The sequence below is a fragment of the Formica exsecta genome, unplaced genomic scaffold (assembly GCF_003651465.1).
Source record: "Formica exsecta isolate Colony F162 unplaced genomic scaffold, ASM365146v1 scaffold26, whole genome shotgun sequence".
NCBI classification, from domain to species: Eukaryota; Metazoa; Arthropoda; class Insecta; order Hymenoptera; family Formicidae; genus Formica; species Formica exsecta.
In genome coordinates this window covers 103789-127711 of record NW_021849866.1, presented here as the reverse complement: position 1 = coordinate 127711, position 23923 = coordinate 103789, and the positions used below count along the sequence as shown (strand labels likewise).

The window sequence follows — 23923 nt, the reverse complement described above, 5'->3', positions numbered from 1 at the left end:
TAAAAAAAAAAAAAAAAAAAAAAAAATTCATTACGCGACCGCAAACCTCGCAAACTTCGCAAACCTCGCGAATCAATTTTATTTCACGCGCCTTTTGGGGTTTTGGGTATTTCGTTAGACTATATAAGATTAATCTTATTCGTAAGCGCTTACTCTCGATGTGACACACACATACACGCACACCTGCCGCAACAGCTGCTGCCAATTTATTTCAGAGATTAAATATGAAAACTCGCGCATCGTTTCTTCCCCTTTCCTCTCTTCTTCCCTCTGCCGAGCGCGCACAAACGTAATTCTAGAAACATACATTAATATTCTGCCATATTTTAATAGATATTGCTTTACTCGAATGCATATACGCTTTGCCCCGATGACATTATCTCTAGAAACTCTAGGCAAACGATATTTTTAATATAACATTGTAATTATTTCTTCGACGGATATTTATCTCATCGATCTTAAAAATATTCAATCCTCCCTCCCCCTCAAATTCTTCGCAATGCTTCGCGATAAACTTTAATATTAAATCGCGTCATTAAAAACATTCTATGCCCATGAGCTATTTTGCAACATGAGAAATTAAGTACGGACTGCATTGTCAACCTAACGATGAACAAACAATGTTTGCATTATCAATACGCACATTTTCTCAAAAATGCTGCAATGTATCATTCAACAATGCTGGGAAGAGAAAAAAACAGGCGAGATGGGGAAAGAAGAATCGTTTTCTTATAAATGTATGATTGAAATATCACAAACACACATTGATATTTAGCTATTACAGATAACTAAAACGTATTTGTGCAATGCAGACAAAGATGAAATTTGTCGCCGTATAGTATCCACACAAATCAATAAAAAATCAAAGCGTCGCATTCGAGGTCAGAGACTAGATCAGCTCAGAGTCCAGATTGTCGTTCGATGATAAGAATAGGTGGATGGAATGGAACGAAGAAAATTCCAAGTGGGGTAGAGAGACCGGGAATATATTTATTAATTTGGCAAGCTTCCCGACCAGTGTATATCTGCCGACCCTTTACGTTACTACGTTATGACGCGAACAAAGCGACTCTACGATTTCTTTATAGGCAATTCCGAGGTCTGCATAGAATGTTGTAAATATTATAGCCTCTCGAGAGTCAGAGCCCATAAGGACACGGACTATCTTTCCCGAGCTCCAAACCGAAACTACCAAAGTTGAAATTGTCGTATACTCGTGCAATCGTCCCCCTATTAGCCCGTACTTTTCCCTTCCTTCATTTTAGAAACAAGTCTTTTGTTTTACTTCCCCGTCAATCTTTGATAAGTACAGATAGCTCGCGGTCTAAAGTTTTCGTCCGCGAAACGTTGCACTTGCATCAAATATCCGAATATTTCGAGATTCGTTGAATATTTTTACTCGTAATCGTATCTGTGTCGAGTATGTTAACGACGTTGGTAACATATCTCGATACATATAACCTTTCATAATCTTTTATAATAATCATCTATATCGAAATTAAAACGTATATCTTTTAGAAATGCGTAAAGGAAAATTTTGTGACAGAGAGAGAGAGTGATTTCATTGAAATTGTTACCCGCCAATTACCCGTCAATAGCGAAACGGATTAATGCGTTTAGATGAGTGACGAACGTGCGGAGATTTATGCCTTATCGAATCAAAATATCGAGAAAATTGAGTACATACAGCTCGTAATACGAGAATGATTTCAATATCGATGCGGATAATGTCGATTGTTATCCTCTCTAGACTCTAGACTCTAGACGAATGGATTACAATGTAGAGAATGTATCGAGACAAATGTGTAATTACGATATATATATATATAGTTTTGACTAACGAGCTGGAAAAGGTGACGATGCAAACGACGAACGGAAGGGTAGGAAGGGAGTAGCGCCGCTAGTTTGCATAAATTTAGGAAATACAGGGTAGAAAATCGATATCTGCATAGAGATTATAGATGGTGGTTGGTAGGCGCCGCGTAGCCGCAGCCTCCGTCGCGACGGCGTATGCGCTACATGTCTACGTCCTCCCCAACACCATTTTCGACCGCCCTAAACCGGCCATCCCTCCCACTCATCCCCATTGCCGAAAAGTTGGTGTGCACTCGTGTAGCGGATACTTCTCGTGGGTGTTGGTGCTGCACCCCTTCCTCTCTCTCTCTCTCTCTCTCTCTCTTTCCCAATTGCGCGTTTCCGACTGCCTCACTCTCTCTCTCTTTCTCTCTCTCGATCCACCATGACCCTTCCAAACCCTCTGTCGAGCTACACATACTCTTCTCGCGTATGTATATGCTCTTCCTTCCTCTTACGAGCGACGCGACGCGACGCGCCGCACCCCTTCTCTCGCTCTGGTTTATCCCCGTCTATCCATCCATTGCTCACGTTCTCTTTCTTTTTCTTCGATTTTCTATCTCTTTTGCTCACACACTACGCTCGCTTGTCTCGGTCTCTCGCAGCGCCCTACACCCGAATCGAAGTAGTCGATATCGTACTGCGGTCTGTCTCGAAATTAAGAGAAAACGACAGACCTGCGTCGCGCGTAGTCTGCCTCGTACGTATACGAATATATCTCTCTTTCTATCCCTCTTGTTATTTTCCATTTGTACCCCTTTATTCCTTTCTCTAACGTACGTGCCGCGTTGCAACTTGAAAAGTACACGTTACGATTGACGTTGCACCCTTTCCTTGTCCACATCTTTTTTATCCATTCGGGAATGTGAATTAGACTCGAGAAGAAACTCTTTCGCAACACATATTCCTACGTCGCTCGAGATTCGACACAAAGAAAAAGAGAGAGAGAAAGAGAGATTCAAAACATACTTATATTCCGTACATTATGTAATATTTAATATTACATTCTATTCCGGCAAGCAATTGCGCTCCTATCTAAATCAAACTATCTTTTCATTCTGCAAAGTAAACTACGTTAAAACAACACTATCGTATCTTTAGTTAACCGTTTCTACAGAGTAGAGAGAGAGAGAGAGAGAAAGAGAGAGGAAGAAAACGACCATAGAGATTATAGATGGTGGTTGGTAGGCGCCGCGTAGCCGCAGCCTCCGTCGCGACGGCGTATGCGCTACATGTCTACGTCCTCCCCAACACCATTTTCGACCGCCCTAAACCGGCCATCCCTCCCACTCATCCCCATTGCCGAAAAGTTGGTGTGCACTCGTGTAGCGGATACTTCTCGTGGGTGTTGGTGCTGCACCCCTTCCTCTCTCTCTCTCTCTCTCTCTCTCTTTCCCAATTGCGCGTTTCCGACTGCCTCACTCTCTCTCTCTTTCTCTCTCTCGATCCACCATGACCCTTCCAAACCCTCTGTCGAGCTACACATACTCTTCTCGCGTATGTATATGCTCTTCCTTCCTCTTACGAGCGACGCGACGCGACGCGCCGCACCCCTTCTCTCGCTCTGGTTTATCCCCGTCTATCCATCCATTGCTCACGTTCTCTTTCTTTTTCTTCGATTTTCTATCTCTTTTGCTCACACACTACGCTCGCTTGTCTCGGTCTCTCGCAGCGCCCTACACCCGAATCGAAGTAGTCGATATCGTACTGCGGTCTGTCTCGAAATTAAGAGAAAACGACAGACCTGCGTCGCGCGTAGTCTGCCTCGTACGTATACGAATATATCTCTCTTTCTATCCCTCTTGTTATTTTCCATTTGTACCCCTTTATTCCTTTCTCTAACGTACGTGCCGCGTTGCAACTTGAAAAGTACACGTTACGATTGACGTTGCACCCTTTCCTTGTCCACATCTTTTTTATCCATTCGGGAATGTGAATTAGACTCGAGAAGAAACTCTTTCGCAACACATATTCCTACGTCGCTCGAGATTCGACACAAAGAAAAAGAGAGAGAGAAAGAGAGATTCAAAACATACTTATATTCCGTACATTATGTAATATTTAATATTACATTCTATTCCGGCAAGCAATTGCGCTCCTATCTAAATCAAACTATCTTTTCATTCTGCAAAGTAAACTACGTTAAAACAACACTATCGTATCTTTAGTTAACCGTTTCTACAGAGTAGAGAGAGAGAGAGAGAGAGAGAGAGAGAGAGGAAGAAAACGACGTATCTTAATTTCTCAATGCGCGAAACGCGTTACCTTACACCGAACACTGCATCGTGCCAGTACTTATACGTACACTTTAGCGTGGCCAACGACCTTTTACTTTCATTCATGTTTGTTCGCAAGGCCGGTAGATCGATACAATTACGAGATAAACAAACATAATTTGAAATTTCTCCCAATATTCTACTCCAGAAACGCAGTTTCCGCCGGAATTTTTGCCATCGAATGTAAATGTAAAATGACCGTTTTGTCCGTTTCACTTGTAATTATAGCAACGTGAATTCGCGCGAAACGTTCTCATTGTTTAGATGCATGGAAGAAAAATGAAACGAAAATACTGAAAATGGAGGAAGAAGAAACGTCTATGCGCCACTAGTTAATGCCAGCCGCTCTTCCGCTAAATACCGCAACATCGCGAAATTAAAATATTGATCGAACCCTGTCGCGAGAGGGAGGATGGGAATGACGGTGGAGAAGCAACGGGCCGATAACGTTACCAACAACGATAGCACATCCGACTGTGCTATCGTCGAATAGATACGACGGACTCCAATAGGTAAGAAACTTGGTCTCTCTTAAAACTTTATATTACATATTATTTATATTATCCGTCTTAAAATTTTTCTAACCATTCAATTCATAGCGCGCGCGCACAATCCTCATCATTTGCAGTTTGTTGTTCACAAACGAGAATTGATTTATTCGTGCAATTTAATTTCTTTTAATATACCGATAGAGATAGAGATAGCGTTAAAGACAAGATTAATTCACCAGACAGTCTATATTCCTGAAGAGTCCCTCACCTGAAGTTCTTCCTTACACTGACGTTCCTCTTCCAAGCTCATCCGCTTTTCGTGTTTCTTATAGTATCGTCTCTTGGCAGCTTGTAGATTGAACCATGTGTACGAGAAAGACTTCACGAATGGTAGAAGAGCCTCGATAAATGGATGGAACTCATCCTGCAATCATACGATATTTATTTCTTTTTTATTAAATTATCTGCATTCTCTTATCTCGTTATTAAGTTTCAGCCCCGATTTCTTTTTATTTTTTTCGATATACATGCAATTGTCAACCATCTTATTTTAGAGAAATCAAGAATTTTGTAAAATAATATAAATGAAAAAAAGTCACACGCAATATAGTAAATAGCATAAACGACATTCTCAACTAATTCAACAACATCAGTTTTGATAGAGTGAAATGTTTTTGTCATCAAATTAGCAAACAAATTTCTATTTTATCCATGTTGCGAAAATGCAAACTAAAGTAAACCAAACTAATCATTTGAGAGCTATTTATAACAATAAATCTCTTTCTAGACAGTTTAATAAAATTAATATAGCTAATGTCATTAGAAATATCCGCTATTCTTAATAAAAAAGAACATTTATCATGCATTTGATCCATTTTACAGAATAATTTGATTTAATACTCATTAATCTCGCTAAAAATTCAAATACAATTACACAATGGAAAATGAGCGAAAGAAAATAAAAGTAATAGCACACGACGATGGCACAAAATTCTATAAAATAATTGGAAAAATTGAGATTAATGCGGTACAGCTGTACCAACAATGTTGAGTATCTCTGTTAATTATAAGTGACTATAAATGTGTAAGTGATATCGAATGACTTATGATGGATTGCATGCATTTTGAGATATAAACGATAATTCTTTTATTTTACTTTTTCTTTTATTATTATGCTTTTATTATTCTATGCGCTATTTTATTCCTCATTCATTTACGATTGGTTTACGTTATTCTTTTCATTTATCTTTCTATTTTAAATATAAAACTTATATTCTTGCGATATATACATTCAATCTGATATATTGAATTATAAAATATATTAAAATATTGGACACAAGTATAGATATTTAACGGTGAATACAGCGATATTATCGATATCGGTTAATGGACAGGATTTGATTCAATATTGTTTTTTGCTCCCCTCTTCCTCTCTCTCTCTCTCTCTCTCTCTCTTATCATTCCCTTTCTCTTTCTCTCTACCTTTTAATCTCTTTCCATAGTAAATATAAGAATTCTCTCGTCGTACACATCTTGCTAGGAATAAACTGCTAAAAAACACAAACGAACCATCGAGTATTCGCAAACACTGCAGCTGCTGTAGCACACTACCGTCGTCTGTTCGTCCCTCCAGCCCCTGTCAGCGTCCAGCTGTCAGAAACAGCGATCCTCGCGGTAACGATTACGAAGAGCTCGATACTCCTCCACCTCGCAGTCGCGAATCGCTCGCGGCCTCATCTCCAATCTACCGATCTCGTTGCCGAGAAGAAGCGAATCTGCCTCTTCTCACGTGCTTTTCCAATTATTCGAGATATTCGTCTATTTATCCTCACTTTTGACAGAGTCTCTCACTAGCCGTCGAGAAGCCGCTGCCAGGAATCTTGCTCGCGACACTGTCCCCGCAAACTCGTCCATGTATCTCCGTGTTTTATTAATCGTACGCGTAACTTTTACCGACGCTACCACGTGGACATGTTTTGATGTTTATCAAGCGATCATCCTCCTAAGACGATGTTTCTAACTTTAGAGATACGGGATGATATTTTTTCAAGGGAAACTTTTCCTCGTGGATCTTTCACTAATCTTTCTCATCTACAAGAGTTTTTCTAACAAAGATTGCGCTGCACAATTTAAACTTTAGCTATCGAAAACGCGCCAGCAACCTTGCCGAGATCACGTTTGCGCGTGACAAAAGAGGAAAAAGAACAGAAGGAGAAGTATATCTATGTGTTTTCGCTCCCCTTTTCCTCCGCTACGTTTTGTATATCGGACGGATCGTCGGATACGCGCGGTTATTAAACCAAGGGACCGAACGAACGAGAACGTACGGATGAAACAATGAGAAAAAAAACGACACACCTGGGAAGATGAGACCGTCGTTTACGGACGTTTTACAGACACGCCTTTGTACGTTGGACTCGCGCGTCCATCTGTGTAGGTAACGCTGTTATTTTCGGAGCCAACGAAAATCAGGAACGTTAAACACTCTCGTCATCGCGGCAAGGATAAAGACACGTTGGAAAAGAACGCGCGACAAACCTTGGGATATGTTTGGGAGAGGTACAAGCGCGCGAAAGCTATAAAAGAAACGATTCCAGCGCGTCATCTTGTCTCCGCGCATTTTTTTTTTTTTTTTTTTTTTTTTTTATTTTATTTTAATTACAAATTATTCTTTACGCGATAGAGAAAATCCATGCCAAAAATCGACGAGCAGCCAAGCAGGAAGAAGCGCAAAGTGAATCACTCCCGGAAAACGATGGTCACACGGAAAACGTACCATTGTCAGGTACGAGCGATTCGCGAACTCAAATTAGAGAGTCCGTCACCTCCTCCTTCTTCTCTTCCGCCACCACCGTCTCCTTCTCCTCCTTCTCCTCCTCCTCCTCCTTCTCCTCCTTCTCTTCCTCTTCTGTACTTACTCGCGCAATATTGCGTGGCGCGAACTTATTCGAAGAGCTCCACGAGCCGCGATCGAATAAAAAACCATTTCGATATACACCGGATTAACGTGTAATATAATTTTTACCACGACCCGGTCCCGTAAAAATTTTCTCGAGATTGAAATTCTTCTACTATTATTAGCAAATAAATAGAATAAAGCGAACATAGAGAGACCACAAGAATCACTCGCAATAACAAGCATCGGCACGGTGCTCCTCTTTACGGTAAATGACGCATATTATACGAGCATTGATTCGACACGCGCGACAAAGAATGGTATCGCCAATTTGGCGTGGACAATGTAACGGTCGAGCGTATAAGCGCGATTAAGCAAAATTAAACATAAAATTAACGCGTTTGTCCCACGTTGTCGCCACGAAAATTCGAGTGGCGCAAGATCAGTGGCGCAAATTCTGGTGAAACATTTGGCTGTATAAGAAAATCACACGATGTAGATTCTCCATACTCTTTAAAGAAGATCGCCGCATCGCCATTTCAAAGGTTAAAAGCGTACGCAAAGCGTAGCCGGATGCTGTTTCGAAATTATTCTGGCACGATAGCGATAGCGGCCAATCTATTGTATTTCTCTCGAGCACTCTTGTCGTTTGCCTATTTAACGTCGTGTTAAACGCGCGATTACGTAGGAGGATGCTACTTTGGATTCGAGTCCCGATCGGGTTGATTCGTTCGCCAAGATTGCGACCGCACCGTCTACTCCTCCGTCCGTCGTCTCGATGGCGGAAAAACGGATACAACGTCGGTCGTCGCGACGACACTGAGACGCCGGTCGTCGAGACGCGCGTATCGAGACTCGAGACCAAGACGCGGACGGCACCGCGCGGCGGCCAGGTACGGCACCCTAAACAGTTATTAATAGCTTCTGTCCTAGCTTACTAGATTTGCCCTCGAACCGACGCGATGCGACGCGACGCGACACGACGCGACGCTACGCGACGCAATGCTACGCAACGCAACGCAACGCAACGCCGATTTAATGCCTTTTCCCTATTCTAATGTATCTCTCCCTTCAAATGCAAAATTTCCGATACCATCTTTGATACTAGAAAAATTTTGAAATTTAGGAAAATGTACAAACAAGGGTGATTTGATGCGCGTTATCCAACCGCGATACAGACGCGAAATATTTCTCGGAAAAGGGACGAAAAAACGGGATAAAAGAAGAATAGCCAAGGGGAAGGAAAAGCTTCTTTAAAAAAAGAAAAATCAAAATATCAAAGACGATGCGATAGCGAAAAATTTATATTATATATTATAACGCATCTCGAGATAAGAAAGATTGGCCGCGCGTAAATAGCATCGAGGCGCGCGCAACGTTTGAAACGTATTCGTACTCGCGTGATAACAGCCACAATATAAATGCCACGAGTTTCTCTCGACGCATTTTTCGTCCGTTGTCATCTTTACACTAAACTAGGCCGAAAGTACGGAAAGCCAGACGTCGTAACTTTTCCACGTAACGCGTTAGCGCAGCCGTTACGCTATCGGGATAGTCGCCAGTCAGATAAAGTTCCTTCACCCTAGCTGTCAAGCGCTGTCGTAAGTGCGTTTTCTCCGCCTCGCAACGATTTGACCGCGCTGTTTATCGATCGATCGCGGATTTATGCGACTGTCGAAATGCTGTATCGGCCGGTTTCGGTTGCGCGGCGATAGTAACGTTATCATTAACGCCTGCCAATCTGTTCCGCTGATTTAAAAAAAAAAAAAAAAAAAAGAAGAAAAAAGAAAAACATTTTTACCGCATACCGCGGTAATAGCGAAGAAATAACAGAGGCACGCGCAAAACTGAGTAAAATCATCTCCACGCAAGCGAGAGGTCATTTACAAGAGCGAGAATGTAAACATAGAGAATTAGGTGAAAGAAAGAAAAAGATAGGATTAAAAATCTAAGCACCTGTCCGACGGAAGGAGCCTGCAGGTAAGTCGAGACATCCGGTTCCACCATGCAGCTTCTCAGGGTGTCTGGGATGAACATGAGTAGTCTGGACGTAGTCTGAGAGCCAGGCTGAAGCCGGCTGATCACGACCCCGTCGCCGCTGTTCGACGCCGTTCGATACCGCTCGACGCCGCTCGACGACGCGCTTCAACTCCCAGACCGCTCGACGACAACGACGATGACGGCGAGGACGACGACGACGACAACGATAACGATTATTGTCATGTAGGGAAGAAAGGGCTCTCTCTCTCTCTCTCAGTTTGAATGCCGATTGCAGAGGACGTCGATCGCGAGGGACCGCGTTCTAAGGATCGCACCACTCGTCGGAGGAACGCTGTCGATCGCGAAAATACCGTACAACTGTTTCCGCGACTTTCCGAGAGTAAAACACGTGGTTTGAACGTATTCTCGTTGATCAACTTCCGGAGCAAGTCCGAACGATGCGGTGTCGCAATGACGGCAATCTTTCAAGCCCCAAAGAGATCTCTTCCGGTCTTCCTCGCTCTTCCCCTCGTCCTTGACGATTCGGGCGACGACGAGCGTGCTGCTTGCACCTCTAGCGAACGATTCCGCGCTCTCGATAAACGTTCTCGCGGATCTGTCTTTCCCGACACCGGCCTCGCCGGCCTTGGTACGAATGATATTACGGGCGCTATTGACGCTGCTAAACTGTTGTCGTTTGTCGGGTGGTGACGAGACGCCGCACCCAAGCACACGCATCCTATCTAGCCGCAGTTGAGAATTTCTTTTCGATTTCGGATCTCCTCTGCGTTTCTCTCTCGTGCCGCACGCAGAGTGTCGCGATTCTCCCCCACAAATACACTCTATCGCCCCTTCTCTGTCGTACCTCTCTTGCACACTCTCTCCCTCCCTTTTCGGCTTTTTCTTAAGCCGACTTTCACCCCTTCCTCTATTCTCCTCGATATCGCTTCTTTTCTTCCTGTCGTTAGAAATGTCCTCTTTACCTTTGCCCTTCTTTCTCGTGTATATTCCTCGCTCTCTTTTTCTTTGATTTTACCGTTTCGATTCAGCGTTCCTTTCCGCTCTCTCTCTCTCTCTCTCTCTCCCGTCCCATCTGTATCTTTATCAACGATTTGTGCTTTCTCTTTTTCTCTTTCGCACTCTCTCTCTCTCTCTCTCTCTCTTTTCGGCGTCGGCGTCGGCGTCGAAAGCTGCGTCGGCGTCGGCGTCGGCGTCGGCGTCGGCGTCGGCGTCGGTGTCGGCGTCGGCGTCGGCGTAAAAAGCGAACGGCGTCGCGCAAGCTCGATGTCAGAGTGTAGTCTCCGCCGCGAGATATATAGAAACATAATGAAAGTCAAATGAATGAGAGAAGAGAATAATAAATAATAGATTTTTAAATGATGGGCATGTTGCGCAAAAACAAAATGTAAAACAGACGACCGATATTTAAAAATCTATTTTGAAATAAATGTCGCATGAGAAATGCATAATAAACATACATCATATTACATTATAAGACTATTTAATGAAGTAAGGATATACGTACGTTTATCCGTTTGCTGGAATAGTCCGTAATACAAATTTCGAAAATTTTGCGTCCGTTTTATAAGAGTTTTCCATCGTTTCGGTCACAAATATTGAAATAGTTTTAACGTTTACCGGTTTGCGTCAATTTTCATCAATAATGAATGTACTTGTTACTTGCAAAGTATAGCTTTTATAGACTTGTCGATGAAGGAAAAACTCTATATCTTTCAAGAGGATCTGAATATACTGAAAAACTAATACCATCACGGCACAGTTATTCAATCGATTAAAACGTATAATCTCCGAGCAAAACAATTTTTGATCTTTAATAGATACTGCAAATTAAAAACATAATAACACAATAAACTTCTTATATGGAAAACTTATTATAACCGTAAGATCGTAAAGATCACAAGATTCGTTTCCAGATAAATAAAAAAAAAAAATAGTGAATATAAATATCTCGATGTAGATTCAGGAAAAATAACTTACATGATTGCGTAGTTGACAAACATTCGTAAATCACCACTAACGTTTGGAGATCGATTAATCATAAATAAAAATGAAATTTTCCCAGAGAATTTATAAAGCTATCGTGAACGTGATCATTGCACTCTACACAATGTACAGAAGCGTTGGTCAAGTTGCAGCTACGAAGGCGCATCCGTTATCCAATTGAAAGCGCGGTAACTTTCGTATGATACCGGCTGCGGTCGGGAAGACGCTAGAAATGCTTCAAAACATTTGATTGACCAATCAGGACAGAAAGAGTAAAGATTTATTTATTCTGATTGGTTAATGCAATGCTTCGAAGCATTTCTAGCGTCTTCCCGACCGCAGCCACAATATTATCGAAACATATATGTAACATTCACTACGCGAGTTTGTTATAATAAATAAAATAAAATCGAGACTAAGTAGAGTATTATACATGTACATGTATATCATTAGTATCAAAAATCTTGATCCGACTCTTCAGCGCACATGCATACATTATATATCCATTATCATTATTTTGTTTGACACGAAAACTTAGTTTGTAAATTACAACTTCTTGATACGTATTTTACTTATTGCACAGTAAAAAAATCATTAAAATTAAAGACTATAATTTCATCAAACCTGGGAGAAATATTCTTGTGTATCTTTTTATAAAAATGCATACATAATATTACTAAATACAATAAGTGATGTAAAGTCTAAACACACAGTACACATTATATAATTGTGAAATAAAAATGATCCTATAGAAATGTTCTTCGTTCTTCCGTCTTTTTTCCAAAATGAAAATATAAAGCGTTTAAATCATTTATCAATTGCATACAAAGATTTTTCAAATTTGTAAACTTTGAGGATAAATTTTACTAAATTATATTTTGCATTGTGTAATTTGGATGCTATTTCAACTAGATAGATGTACATTATAAAATTATAAAAAAATTAGAAAAAGTAAAAAGTATACAAATTCGAATTTTACAAAAAACATCCATAATTATTTAATAACATCTAACAAAGTCTAACTACAGTAAATTCAATTGACAAAGCAATCTCCATAATAATGGAAAAAAAAAAATTAAACAAGCATTTCTGATAAATATAAATTTGATACATATAATTCTATATAATTGAAGCATTAGAATTAAAAGTATATGTATGCGTAGGTAAGTGTATACGTTATATGTTTGTATGTATGTGTGTCAATTAATCGCAATTTTGTAAAAACATTCGACTTCTTAGCCAACATTGGTAAAAATTAATTATTCCATGTCAAATAGTCCAATCTGAAAAGAAATTTAACTCAAACTTGTGAATTTGCTTAAAACTAATTAAACTCTTATAAGTGTTATTGAATTACTCAAATATCATTTTTTTCATAAAAAATGTACTACACAAATAATTGGTTTTAGATTTATTCAGATGGCTTCTTTATTCATTTTATCCACCTAGTTTTATGAAATAAATGCTTAAAAACCATTCACATGGCAAATATTTATATAGCAATATTCAATCTTTTAATATTGCTTGAAATCTTATATAACAAAGCCAGCTTATAACACTATGTTTACATTAACATAATATTTTATTTAACATGGAACAATTCCAGTGGCAATACAGAGAGGATATATTTTGTTGAATATTTTATAAAAATGTCTTCCTTAATTTTGTCAGAGTTGTCGTTTAATGTTGTAGAATGGACAATATCAATGCGCAATGCATCCGTTGTGTGCTTCGATTCTTGGAATTATTCATATATTGTTAATACTCGCCATAAATAGATTAAAACTGAAAAAATTGAACATTTAATGTTAGATGTATAATGTTACGTTTACAAAATGTTGCAAACTTGATAAAAACGATAACTCGTTACTCACTCTTTTTAAGAATTCCTCCGCACATATGCGTGCTCTAGCATTAACCGACAATTTCATTTCGCTGATTTCTCTATCGATCTCCTCCATAAAGTGAATAACAAAATCTACTATCTTATGTTTGTACATTTGCTCGACATGAATATTAGTAATTAAAAAGCTAATGTCATAGCCCTAAAATAAATATTGTATAAAATATCGATTTGATAATATCGAAATATAATTATGTATAAACTTTGTAAAAAGTTTAAAAGCACGTAGCTTTTAATTACTTGCCTCTACTGGTTTTCTTCTGAGTATCATAAAATGTTCGGCTCTCATTGTCATGAATCTTGTAAAATTATGACAAAGAATCTTTTCTAGATCATCGGCTTGCTTCACGGCGATACTTATTCTCATACTGTTTATACTAGATTCAATCAAGACCTTTTCCTTATCATTTCTACTTATCAAGATAGGCGTCAAAAGCAGTTCTTTGCTCGCCCTTACTTCCACTTCAGGTTTATTGTGTTTTTCCACAATTTGAGAGGAAAAATTCTCCAGACACATGGCAGCGGTAAGCGTACGCCTAACTGCTGTCAAATAGGGTTTTAGCGTTCCCGACTGCAAAACAAACAATACAAGAAAATTGTTTGATACTGTATTTAATTCTCACAATTAATTGTTGCAAAAATGTATGTTTCTTTCTGTTTATAGGTAACAGTAGCTAGAAAAAATCCAAGCTATTTTAAGGAGTAAGATTAAAAGAATACAAACAAATTGCCATCAAAACCTGCACAATCAGTTAAGAATGATTTGATGATTAATAAGCTAGTCGATCAAAAGGACGATTCATTGAATAAAATCACTTACCATATTTGCAATAACTCACAAAATTCGATACAACATTCGTTTTGGCTAATCTATCGGATTTTTAAAAGTCTGTCGAGCTTTTCACTGCTTATAAGATATACGATAGAAAACATGAAACATTACATCGGTCAGTACATTTTCAATTCTTCCAGCATAAATCCCGGCTCATTCAACGTTCAACTACTCTGATTCACTTTAGTCGAGGCCACTGAACTCTATACATACTAAAACCTGGAACCTGGAACGCGCCCTCTCTCATATAAACCCTGGCGTAAAGGCGTAAACGTGCGGGATGACAAAGAGGGCATTGTGTCATTTGTCTCTTTTCTTCTTATAGCGTTTTTGAATGAACGGGTTAATTCAACCCGGATCAATTAATCACTATATTTTACTATGAATTCAAGCCTTTTATTGGCAGAGACGATGCAATGACGTCATTAATCGCTCTCAGAGCGATTAAATCTGCTACATTCGAAAACGCTAAAAGATACACGATCGACCCCTTTGAGTAGCACGGCGTTCAGCAGAGAAAACCGCTCAGTAGCAATCGAACATTTAAAAGAGATAGATTCTAGGCTGAAATTAGATTCTGCGCAATTTTCTACGCAGACGCTCGACGCTTAACGCTGCCATGTAAAGGTACCTTTACGCTAATCCGCGTTTCCGCGCTCCATGTAATGGCACCCTAACTGAGCGCTTTCTCTGCCGAACGCGCCCATATTGGCTTAGTTTACACCAATATACTTTACCACATACTAAGTATTACACTGGCCAATCATAGCCATTTCTTTAAAGAATGGAATGTCTGTGATTGGCTAGTATAGTATTTAGTATACGTATTAAAATATATCGATGTAAACTAGGCCATTCATAAAATAGAAAAATAATTTTTTATCTTCTTAAACCACAATAAATATCTAGATAGGATGCGTTTGAGAAACGCGCAACTTTAGGTGGTCGATCATGTAATTTTAAACGCAAAACTTTCCACGTACAGTGATTACGTAACTTGGATGCGTAAAAAGTGAAATCATTAAACATAGCTTCTAGGCTTTATAGCTAAGAGGGATTATTTATTATTAGTACAGCATTGCATTCACGACAAACCTTTCATCTGTCAATGCAGTACTAACAAACAAAAATATACCACTTATGCCGCGTTCTGTGTGCATAATTCCAAAGTATATTTATTAATTTCCTAGATTTCCGCCTTTCCGCCACCAGTAGCAGGATTCTCTAACGTGTTTTATGGCTTCTGCACATAGGACGCGAAAACGCTTGTCGCGCAGCAAAAGGCGACGCGGTAGCCAATCAACTTGTAACTTTTCTATCAGGGAGAATTCACACCTTGGCAGAAAAGCAGAAAGCAGAAAAGCAGAAGCCAATCAGAACTCGCGCTGAAAGTAAGCAGTACATTCTGCTTTTTTAGCGCGAATCCTGATTGGCCTCTGCTTTTCTGCTTTCTACTTTTCTGCCAAGGTGTGAATCCGGCCTTAGAGCGAAAAATTGATTGGCTACCGTATTGCTTTTTGCCGCGTGGCAAGCATTTCCGCGTCCTGTGTGGGCAGAAGCCATTAGCGACGATTATCGTTGTCGTTAGCGAGCGATAATCTATGAGAGTTGCGATTTTCACCAGGATTGTCCTTGCCATTGGCTGTCGCTAGTTAACGATATTGGAAACTGTCGATAGCAAGTTACTGAAGCCCGCTACAAGTTTCATGGCGAAAAAGTTTGCGTGAAAAGTTGAAAAGTTTCACATTTCCACGATTGGGAGACACGTTTACATGATCAAGTGAAATATAGAGTTCACGTAAAACTTTTCACGTTTCCGCCCTAGGGGAAAAATACATGATTGACCCCCGACGTCAAGGCGCATGAATACAGTACCAAATACTAGAAACAACTAGAGAAATCGAGAAACATTGTTCTTGGATAATCGAATTTTGTTTGAGGCAACTTCACGGCGGTTGTCGCGTATCTCCAATCTCCACTTTTGTCCGCGAACGTGTGCTTTCTTTCCGATCGAGAGGAATAAAACGGTTTACTTTTACCAATTAATAAAATCGATTAAAATTTGACGATTGGCGACTAATACGCAACGAACAGGAACCATTTTCGGTGAGTCCCGAACATAATTTCTTAATAGAGTGTGCCAGAGAAGACCGCGCGCAATATCTCTTTTTGGAGCTGAGAATTTAGCATTTTTTTTTTTTTGCACACGCTTCGAGCTCCTAGAAACGAACAAACTTTCGAAGAAAAGCTTCCGTTTCAGCTATTTCGCATCAAACATTCGCATCGTCTAAACTCGACGCAAAGCTAACAGCTATGTGCGAAGGCATGTAAAAGTACGCGTTATATATTCTCTATTATACATTTGCTAAAGCGTTGTCAAGTATCAGGGTAATCAATTGAAACCAAAGAGATTCAAGTACATGCCAGTTACTTCTAGTTTATGATAAAGCGCGCGCTCGTATGTTGCAGTAAGTAAATCGAGTGAAATTAACGGGTAGAACATAATAGATATATAATTGAACGAAATTTCATCTTGTGTGCTGTCATTGTTGAGTTTATCACAGATGCTGAAATGTGTCGAATCGCCAAAGGAACTTGTCAGTTACTGTTACCAATATTTCCACCAACTATTGATAACATTGTCGTCGTAACAATGACAATATATTATTAGATTCAACGAAAGGGGTTATAAGAGAAGAGAGGGATTTGCGCATAGCCAAACAATAGAAATCAATAGTTTGAAAACTTTATAATTATAAGCTTTAGTTCTATATACTACAATAATTTTCAGTGACTTACGACTAAAGCACAGAATATGGCCCAATGTCAAGAACAATAACATTGAGATACAGATTGTATCGTGTTGTGTAATTGGAAGAAACAGTGCTTGTAATGTATTTGATAATTGTATCGAGAGGTACGATGCAAACATACAATGCGAAACATTTGGCAAAAATTTTAAACAATGTTTTGGAACTTTACCTGGAATGCGAGTTTATAATATATCACAATTTATTTGTCTTTGACATTGAATTAGAATCTTATATATCGATTTATATTTAAAATAGGTGAAAGAATTAATCTTTTCTTCAATCTTCTTTAATTTTCATTCTTGTTTCACGCAAAATAAAGCACGGTGTAATTGTGAATTTAAATTAGAAGTAAGTTCAAGATGTACGTACGCGTATTTTTCTTTCAAACAAAAACATTTCGTTCTTTCTGTTCGATTTTGTAAAATGACATACATACTGAGATACTATAGTTTACTATTATAGTTTTCTCTTTATTTTACTCACGCATTTGTTTCGTGTTATTCAAATTAATATTGAAATGATGATTTTATGCAAAATTAATTATACATTCGATTGTTTCTCTTCCAAATGCGGTCAAGGTATTAATTTTTAGCAAATTATAAAAATGTTTTATAATTTTGTTTGAATTATATGTATAATATTGGAAAAATGTATATGTGTGTGTGTGTGTGTGTGTGTGTGTGTGTATGTGAGCGCAATACAATTAACCACTATCTATATCTATCTATATTTAGAAAGAGAAAGAGGGAATGTACACACGTGTACATTGATATTTAAATTATACTTGCAACGAGGACAATACGCGGAAAGATTCGCGCGCGAGCGAGGATACGGGGCGTCGCATGGCGTCGCGTCGCGCGAAATCCTTTTCCTTCGATATGTCGTTCTCTGGCCAAATATGTAAAACTGACGTCACGCTTCTCTGCAAGAACATAAGGACGCCCACTAGAATCGCTTCGCTCTCATTCATCCTCGAAAATGCGTACTCTCTTTCAGATTGCCAAATATATTTCCTTCCGTAATAATTTTCGGCCCTCGCAATTTTGATCGATTGGAGGATTCAGTTTGATTTAGAAGCGAGTTGTGAAAATTCAAGGTCGTAATTTGACTCTCGAGAGATAGGGAAAAGAAATCTGCCGAAACTTTTGAGATAAATCTTCTTGTAATAACACGATGATACAACGATAAGAGTAATAAGAGTGGGGATTTTAAATATCTAGATAAAACGAAATTCGTAGTCGTTACGCAGGCGGCAGATATATATACGTAGGATTACGTGGTCGCGAGACGACCCACGTCGCGATGACGAGTACGTTGGCTACGACTTTACCTGAGAGATTCGCAAAACGCGTAGGCAGCGTAGATAGACCAAAATCAAATCCAAAAGTAGCATGACTCATTCACAATCAGCTTTGCGCTATCCCTAGATAAAAGCACATATTAGCTCTTCATCTTTATCATCCTCTTCGTCTCTAGTATTCCTTTTCTCAGAGAGTTAGAGAAAGAGAGATCGAGTATGTATATAGATCTATATTTGGCAGAGATTCAGAATTATCGAAGGCAAAAGTAGTATCAGTGTGATTAGTTAAAATAGCGTTAAACAACACATTACGTTAATAAGGAACGAAAATTGTTGAAGAAATCGCGCGACACATTTTTGTTTTCTTTTTTTTTTTTTTTTTTTTTTTTTTTTTTTTTTTTTTTTTTTTTTTTTTTTTTTTTTTTTTTTTTTTTTTTTTTCTATTTTCTTTAATTTGCGTGGCAATTAGCGATATATCGATACACAAAATCGTAGATCATTAGACCCGGCGAGACTTTGCATTCGTAATAATCTCTATATCCAATGCTTTCAACTATTTTCGATAGTCGACTTGGCTAACTTTAGCAATTTCGTCGCTCTCATCTCGAGTTTGTAAACGCTTAAATTTTCATCATTGTGCGTGTATATTGCATTTATCATATTCAACCAAAAAAGTTGATACGGTGTAATTAGAGCGATAATGCGCTATCTATTCTTGCTTGCGATCCATTTAAATTGTTAATGACATTTACGTGCGTCGTATAACGCTATACTGCGCCAGTCACGACGCAGAATCGTGATAAATTATTCGTCTAAACATTAGAAATCATTATATTACGAGCGAGGATATCGCTGTCGCGTCACCTAAAAGGACGGCAATTTAATATTAAAACTTTTCATCGTATGTCTCTTTGCAATATTGTATTGTACAATCTCGATTCTCACCCGTTAATCGTCGGCTCGCATCAGCTATAATAATAAAGACTCGCATTGTTCGACAGGTGGTTTCCTAAGTCCTGATTCCAAACGTGCTGAACGATGGTCGACTACTACAAAGTGCTCGAAGTACAGCGGACTGTTTCTAGTGCTGATATAAAAAAAGCGTAAGTTTAATCCCTTTCTTGTTAACTAATTTGTTAATCTAATTTATACCTAATTTTGTGAAATTCGAGATTGCCAGCAAATTTTCAAGTTTCGAAATCTTACGAAATAATATGACCTACTCTTACGATCGATCGGATGTTTTTAATAAGCTCCGCTAACGCAATATCCGGCTTTTCCGTTCCGTAGGTACAGAAAGTTGGCATTGAAATGGCATCCAGACAAGAATCCCGATGATTTGGAAGAGGCAAATAGAAGATTCAAGGAAATATCAGAAGCTTATGAAGTTTTGAGCGATGGTGAGTACGTTCTATGATAATAAATAAATCAAACCGAGAGAACACAACTGCGGTTCTCGTCGAGAATTCATTTTTTTAACCGCAAAGCGCAATACGATTGATATCTTGGAACACATGACATGCCTTAATTAGATTCTATAAAAGCATAGCAGATTTCTAGGATTAATGAAGATTGAAGCTGCCGCTTTTTTTTTAACCGAAACATCATACAAAATACTCGTTCCGAGAATATAGATTATAAATTGTCGAAAAATTTGAAAGAACGAGGAACGTACGTATAATTTGTAAGAGAAGATTGGGGCGATATAGAAAATCTTTCCAGATGTGAAGAGACGCACTTACGATCAGCGCTTATATCAGAAGGCGGCGTCAAGACCCGGCCGTGGATTCACCTTCCGGAGTTTCTTTGATTCTCCTTTCCAGCGATATTTCGGTATCATTTGAAAAAAAGAAATACGATTTGCAGAGTGCTCAAAACATTTTGTATACTGTAGTTTTCTTTTCTCTTTTTTTTCTTGCCTTAATATTGCGCCACACAAAATGTGTATATCCGCCTCTCTCTTCTCCACTTTTTTTGCGAAAAAACTTAAACGCGCACGGAATGAGAGCGTGGAATCTAACGCGCGACGCAGGAGCGAGACCGATTAGGATTTTCAAAATCAACGTTGACTTATACGGAAACATGGCTATTTATGAAAACTGTGCTACAATGTGTGATCTGTGAATATCTTTCTTTTTCTTTTTTATTTATTTATTTATTTTTTTTTTTTTTTTTTTTTTATTAAAATGACACTGCATCCGAGTACACAAACAGAATGCATATCCGATCGCTCATCCTTTTTATTCCTATAAAAATGATAGTAGAAGAAAGTTGCGAGTTTTCCCTGATCTATAGTATCACGCTGAATAACTACCACGTTGCAGTTAACCCTGCCTGTATTCTATTGTCAGCGTGTGTTAACAGCTAGCGAATTATAACTCGATCGAAACAGTTACATTCTTGATAAAAACGATCAACGTGTTATAGCGTAAGCTAAACTAAGCGACATATTAATCGCGATAAATCTTTGAGCGTTGTTGATACTCTATGAAATTTTTCTCATTTTTCTCTTGTATTTCAATTTATCGATTAATGTTGGACTAACCTTGCGGCAAATCTTGCGGAAACCACGCTTATTGAGTTTTGATTGGAAGGAATAAAATTTTGTGATAGTGATGCCAATGGAAAGTAATAATCGTTTTGCTTGGAAATTTTTTAGAAAAGAAGAGGCGTGTTTACGATCAGTATGGCAAAGAAGGTCTTCAAATGCCCGGAGGTAAACGACGCCATGGAGATGATTTTGATCCGCACTTTGCTGGCACATTCGTTTTTAGAGATCCCGAAGAAGTATTTAGAGAATTTTTCGACGGTATACCCTTCGAAGATTTATTTGCCGGTAAGTCATGTACGCGCGCGCGATACACTGCAATAATAAATATATATGTGATGAATACATAAAACGCGATTGTCACTGTTGAATTTCACAGGTTTTCATGGTTGTTCCCGGAGAGGCGCTACGGGGAGACATGGTCATCCGACTAGCAATAGTCTGAGTACTTCCTTCTTTGGTCCCTTTGGATTCGGCTTTCGTTTGCCGTTCGATAATCTAATGGAGAATGCCGGTGGCGCAGGAAACTTTACCTCTTTCGGTGCTTTTACCAGTTTCGACGGAGCGAGCGGTGGTGCTGCTGTGAAACGTACCAGTACCTCGACTCGTTTCATCGACGGAAAGAAAATTACGACCAAAAAGTATGTCTGATAATACACATATCGCAGATCTCTAATGGCATTACATATTCTTTCTGATCGTTCTTCTTGTATTTTTTCTTTTCTTTTACAGAGTCTATGAAAATGGGAAAGAAACTATAATGTCTTACGAAAACGATGTACTGAAATCAAAGACGGTGAACGGCGTACCACAGTCAATAACGTATAGTTAAAAACACATCTCATTCGCTCGATCTCTCCTTGGCAATTGAGAAATTCCTGTCGTCACGGTTCGAACATCAGCAAACGAGTACCTGGTATTCGCGTTGATATCTCCCGACATACATATTCTCCTCTCTCTCACAATAGTTTCATCGAGAACATCAGAACGTAACATCAGTTTTTAACGCGTTTTACTCATTGAAATTGACAATCGATGATAGTGAGATAGGCTCTCTAAGCCCGAGTGATCGGAGCGTTAATAATTGGAATTTAACAATAAAACAAGAGCGAAATTGCCTCTCACGAACTTTAATTTTCCGTCATCTCGTTTGTTTATGTGTGTATTAGGTTCGACGAAGCATCGACGAGTCGTCAAGTCTGTGAGAACTTCAATGATAACACGATGGGTAACCACAGCTCGAATGCGATCCACAACGACTATCTAAAAGCTAGCAGAGTAAAGACGCGTCATCATCCGCACACGAGTAAGAAGCACGATAGAAGTAAGAGGAAATAAATTGCTCTTGTCAAGTTCCTTATATATTCAAGTCGACAAGTATACGCTCCTAATGTACTCGATTGATGTAATTTAATTCAAATTTTCAATTTATATATATATATATACATGTCACTATTATCTCCATTGTCTACTATCTAATAGAAATTCAAGAAACATATTGCCAATTTAGATATGAGTTATTACATAAAAGGGGGAGAGAGAGAGAGAGAGCGAGAGCGAGAGAGAGAGAGAGAAAGAGAGATAAAAAAAAGATATCTTATAACACAATTGGTTTTTTGACATATCTATGCGGTTCGGTTAATAAAATTCATTTCAAAAGACAAGATTTGTCAGCTTTTGGTTTCGAAAGCGAAGCGGCGCGCTATCCGTTATCATTGAATCATTTAGTTTTGTAAAACAATGAGCTGTTCGAGTCGAGTTAGGTACTCGTGATAGCGTATCGCTTACGCTGTTAATTCAAACTTTACAATTTGCAAGTAACATCCGCCTCATCTTTACCGATAGCTGTAAAACGTCAAATCGATATCGTTTGCGCTAATTTAAATCTCGATTAAACTAGGTATACAGAACTGACGCTAGGTTACAGAACTGACGCAAACTTATAATTTCTCAAACAAAAATGCCTTTTACATCTTTCGTATCGGTTAATAATAGTTATAATTTATTTTCGTTGCTGTGTATTTTTATTCTCGCGTTGGCTATAGCGTTATTTACCAATTTAAGTTTTAGCTAAATACACACACGCTGAAATATATCGTTGGAAGTGTGTTAGGGAACTGTTTCCTTTGATTAGTTGTATTTCGATATGTGTATATAATGATAAGCAAAATGTTATATATATAAAAATACATTATTAATATACACTAATAATCTTGAGTCGGAATGAGTGAAACTTTAGTACGGGACTGAAATGCAAAGGGCAAAAGTTAAATTATTGTTTGTTAAGAAGGGTAATAAATTGTAACAGAGAGACATATGCGAGAAGTAATTTTATGCTGACTGTAATAAAGTGAATACAAGATTTATAAATGAACAGAAACAAAAAAGTGCATCCTATACAAGTGCGTGTAGCTGCTAAACAATAGAAAATTGATAACATATTGCATCTGTATGCAATCATTCACGTGTGCGTACATAATGCTTCCTGTACTTTCCATTAAAAATGAAAAGTTTCACGAACAATTCAATGAGATTATACGCGAATGATTATGCGCATATATATGTGTGATAATGAATCAACTACTTCTTTCCAATTGAAGCAATTAATGACTCCACTTTAGCAATGTAATGCTCTTTCGCCGTTTCTTGTCCCAGGCTTTTTTTATTGTTCCAAGCATCCCACTTTGCTTTTCCTTTAAAATCCAACATACCAGGCCTCTCTAAAAAGAGAAAATTGAAAGACATTATCGAGAGATTATACATATGAGAGCATGCACGATAAATAATGAATTTTATGCCAAAATTCTGTGAAGACAAACCTGTGTTACAATCACCGACAATGGCTTGCTTATACAATGCATAGAGTTCAAGCAGATGCTCGTCTTCTGGCTGTGCAGCCAATTCTTTCACCGCTGTGGCCGCATGATTAAATCTCTGAGGAAAAAAATGTTTATACAATCAGTTTATATAAAACGATTTCTCTCTATTTCGTACTTTTTTTTTTTTTTTTTATCTGGTGAATAGTA

General features: G+C 38.6%; 5 protein-coding genes across 21 annotated transcripts in view; 1 reads left to right on the top strand and 4 right to left on the bottom strand.

The window, feature by feature from the left end:
* LOC115236725 (nuclear factor 1 X-type-like) overlaps positions 1–9738 on the bottom strand; it is a 30056-nt gene extending 20318 nt beyond the window's left edge. For 3 of the 9 annotated variants that reach the window (XM_029809355.1, XM_029809356.1, XM_029809363.1), the window contains exons 1-2: positions 9474–9738; positions 4890–5045 (exon numbers count right to left, since the gene is read on the bottom strand). In XM_029809355.1, coding sequence (XP_029665215.1) covers positions 4890–5045; positions 9474–9554 — 237 coding nt within the window. In that variant the 5' untranslated portion in view covers positions 9555–9738. Of the gene's footprint in view, positions 1–4889; positions 5046–6190; positions 6727–7397; positions 8977–9473 lie in introns of those variants that run through there. The other 6 variants (XM_029809357.1, XM_029809359.1, XM_029809360.1 and 3 more) reach the window with 6 other exon arrangements.
* Positions 9738–10657, bottom strand: LOC115236727. Its single transcript, XM_029809364.1, has one exon. The coding sequence runs from the start codon at positions 10233–10235 to the stop codon at positions 9771–9773; it is 465 nt and encodes a 154-aa protein (XP_029665224.1). The 5' UTR covers positions 10236–10657; the 3' UTR covers positions 9738–9770.
* Positions 10658–12609: 1952 nt separating this feature from the next.
* Positions 12610–14726, bottom strand: LOC115236834 (actin-related protein 2/3 complex subunit 4). Its single transcript, XM_029809533.1, has 4 exons — positions 14225–14726; positions 13649–13975; positions 13376–13546; positions 12610–13286 (listed from the first exon to the last, which is right to left on the bottom strand). The coding sequence occupies exons 1-4, from the start codon at positions 14225–14227 to the stop codon at positions 13281–13283; spliced, it is 507 nt and encodes a 168-aa protein (XP_029665393.1). The 5' UTR covers positions 14228–14726; the 3' UTR covers positions 12610–13280.
* A 1399-nt stretch (positions 14727–16125) lies between these two features.
* Positions 16126–23257, top strand: LOC115236833 (dnaJ homolog subfamily B member 6-like). Of its 9 annotated transcripts, none has more exons than XR_003884252.1 (8): positions 16126–16342; positions 19351–19452; positions 19640–19749; positions 20072–20182; positions 21009–21185; positions 21277–21538; positions 21630–21813; positions 22067–22207. XR_003884252.1 is itself a non-coding variant. In XM_029809526.1 (8 exons), exons 2-8 carry the CDS (start codon positions 19388–19390, stop codon positions 22233–22235), a joined length of 984 nt encoding a protein of 327 aa, XP_029665386.1. In that variant the 5' UTR covers positions 16134–16342; positions 19351–19387; the 3' UTR covers positions 22236–23257. The 9 variants fall into 9 exon arrangements, 7 of the variants coding, with proteins under 7 accessions (XP_029665386.1, XP_029665391.1, XP_029665389.1 ...); XM_029809526.1 differs by having other exon boundaries at positions 16134–16342; positions 21630–21719; positions 22067–23257; XM_029809529.1 differs by lacking the exon at positions 16126–16342 and adding an exon at positions 16536–16559 and having other exon boundaries at positions 21630–21719; positions 22067–23257.
* The window catches only part of LOC115236835 (putative acyl-CoA-binding protein), a 1751-nt gene continuing 1042 nt past the window's right edge, over positions 23215–23923 (bottom strand). Inside the window, exons 2-3 of the mRNA XM_029809534.1 lie at positions 23717–23831; positions 23215–23617 (exon numbers count right to left, since the gene is read on the bottom strand). Coding sequence (XP_029665394.1) covers positions 23478–23617; positions 23717–23831 — 255 coding nt within the window. The 3' untranslated portion in view covers positions 23215–23477. The remainder of the gene's footprint in view (positions 23618–23716; positions 23832–23923) is intronic.

Coding starts and splice junctions, on each gene's coding strand:
- LOC115236727 (XM_029809364.1), bottom strand. CDS start 10,235: ATGCGTGTGCTTGGGTGCGGCGTCTCGTCACCACCCGACAAACGACAA.
- LOC115236834 (XM_029809533.1), bottom strand. Junction 13,547..13,648: donor TCAGAAGAAAACCAGTAGAG/GCAAGTAATTAA, acceptor TATTTATTTTAG/GGCTATGACATTAGCTTTTT.
- LOC115236833 (XM_029809526.1), top strand. CDS start 19,388: ATGGTCGACTACTACAAAGTGCTCGAAGTACAGCGGACTGTTTCTAGT. Junction 19,453..19,639: donor AGTGCTGATATAAAAAAAGC/GTAAGTTTAATC, acceptor TCCGTTCCGTAG/GTACAGAAAGTTGGCATTGA. Junction 21,186..21,276: donor CTTCGAAGATTTATTTGCCG/GTAAGTCATGTA, acceptor TGAATTTCACAG/GTTTTCATGGTTGTTCCCGG.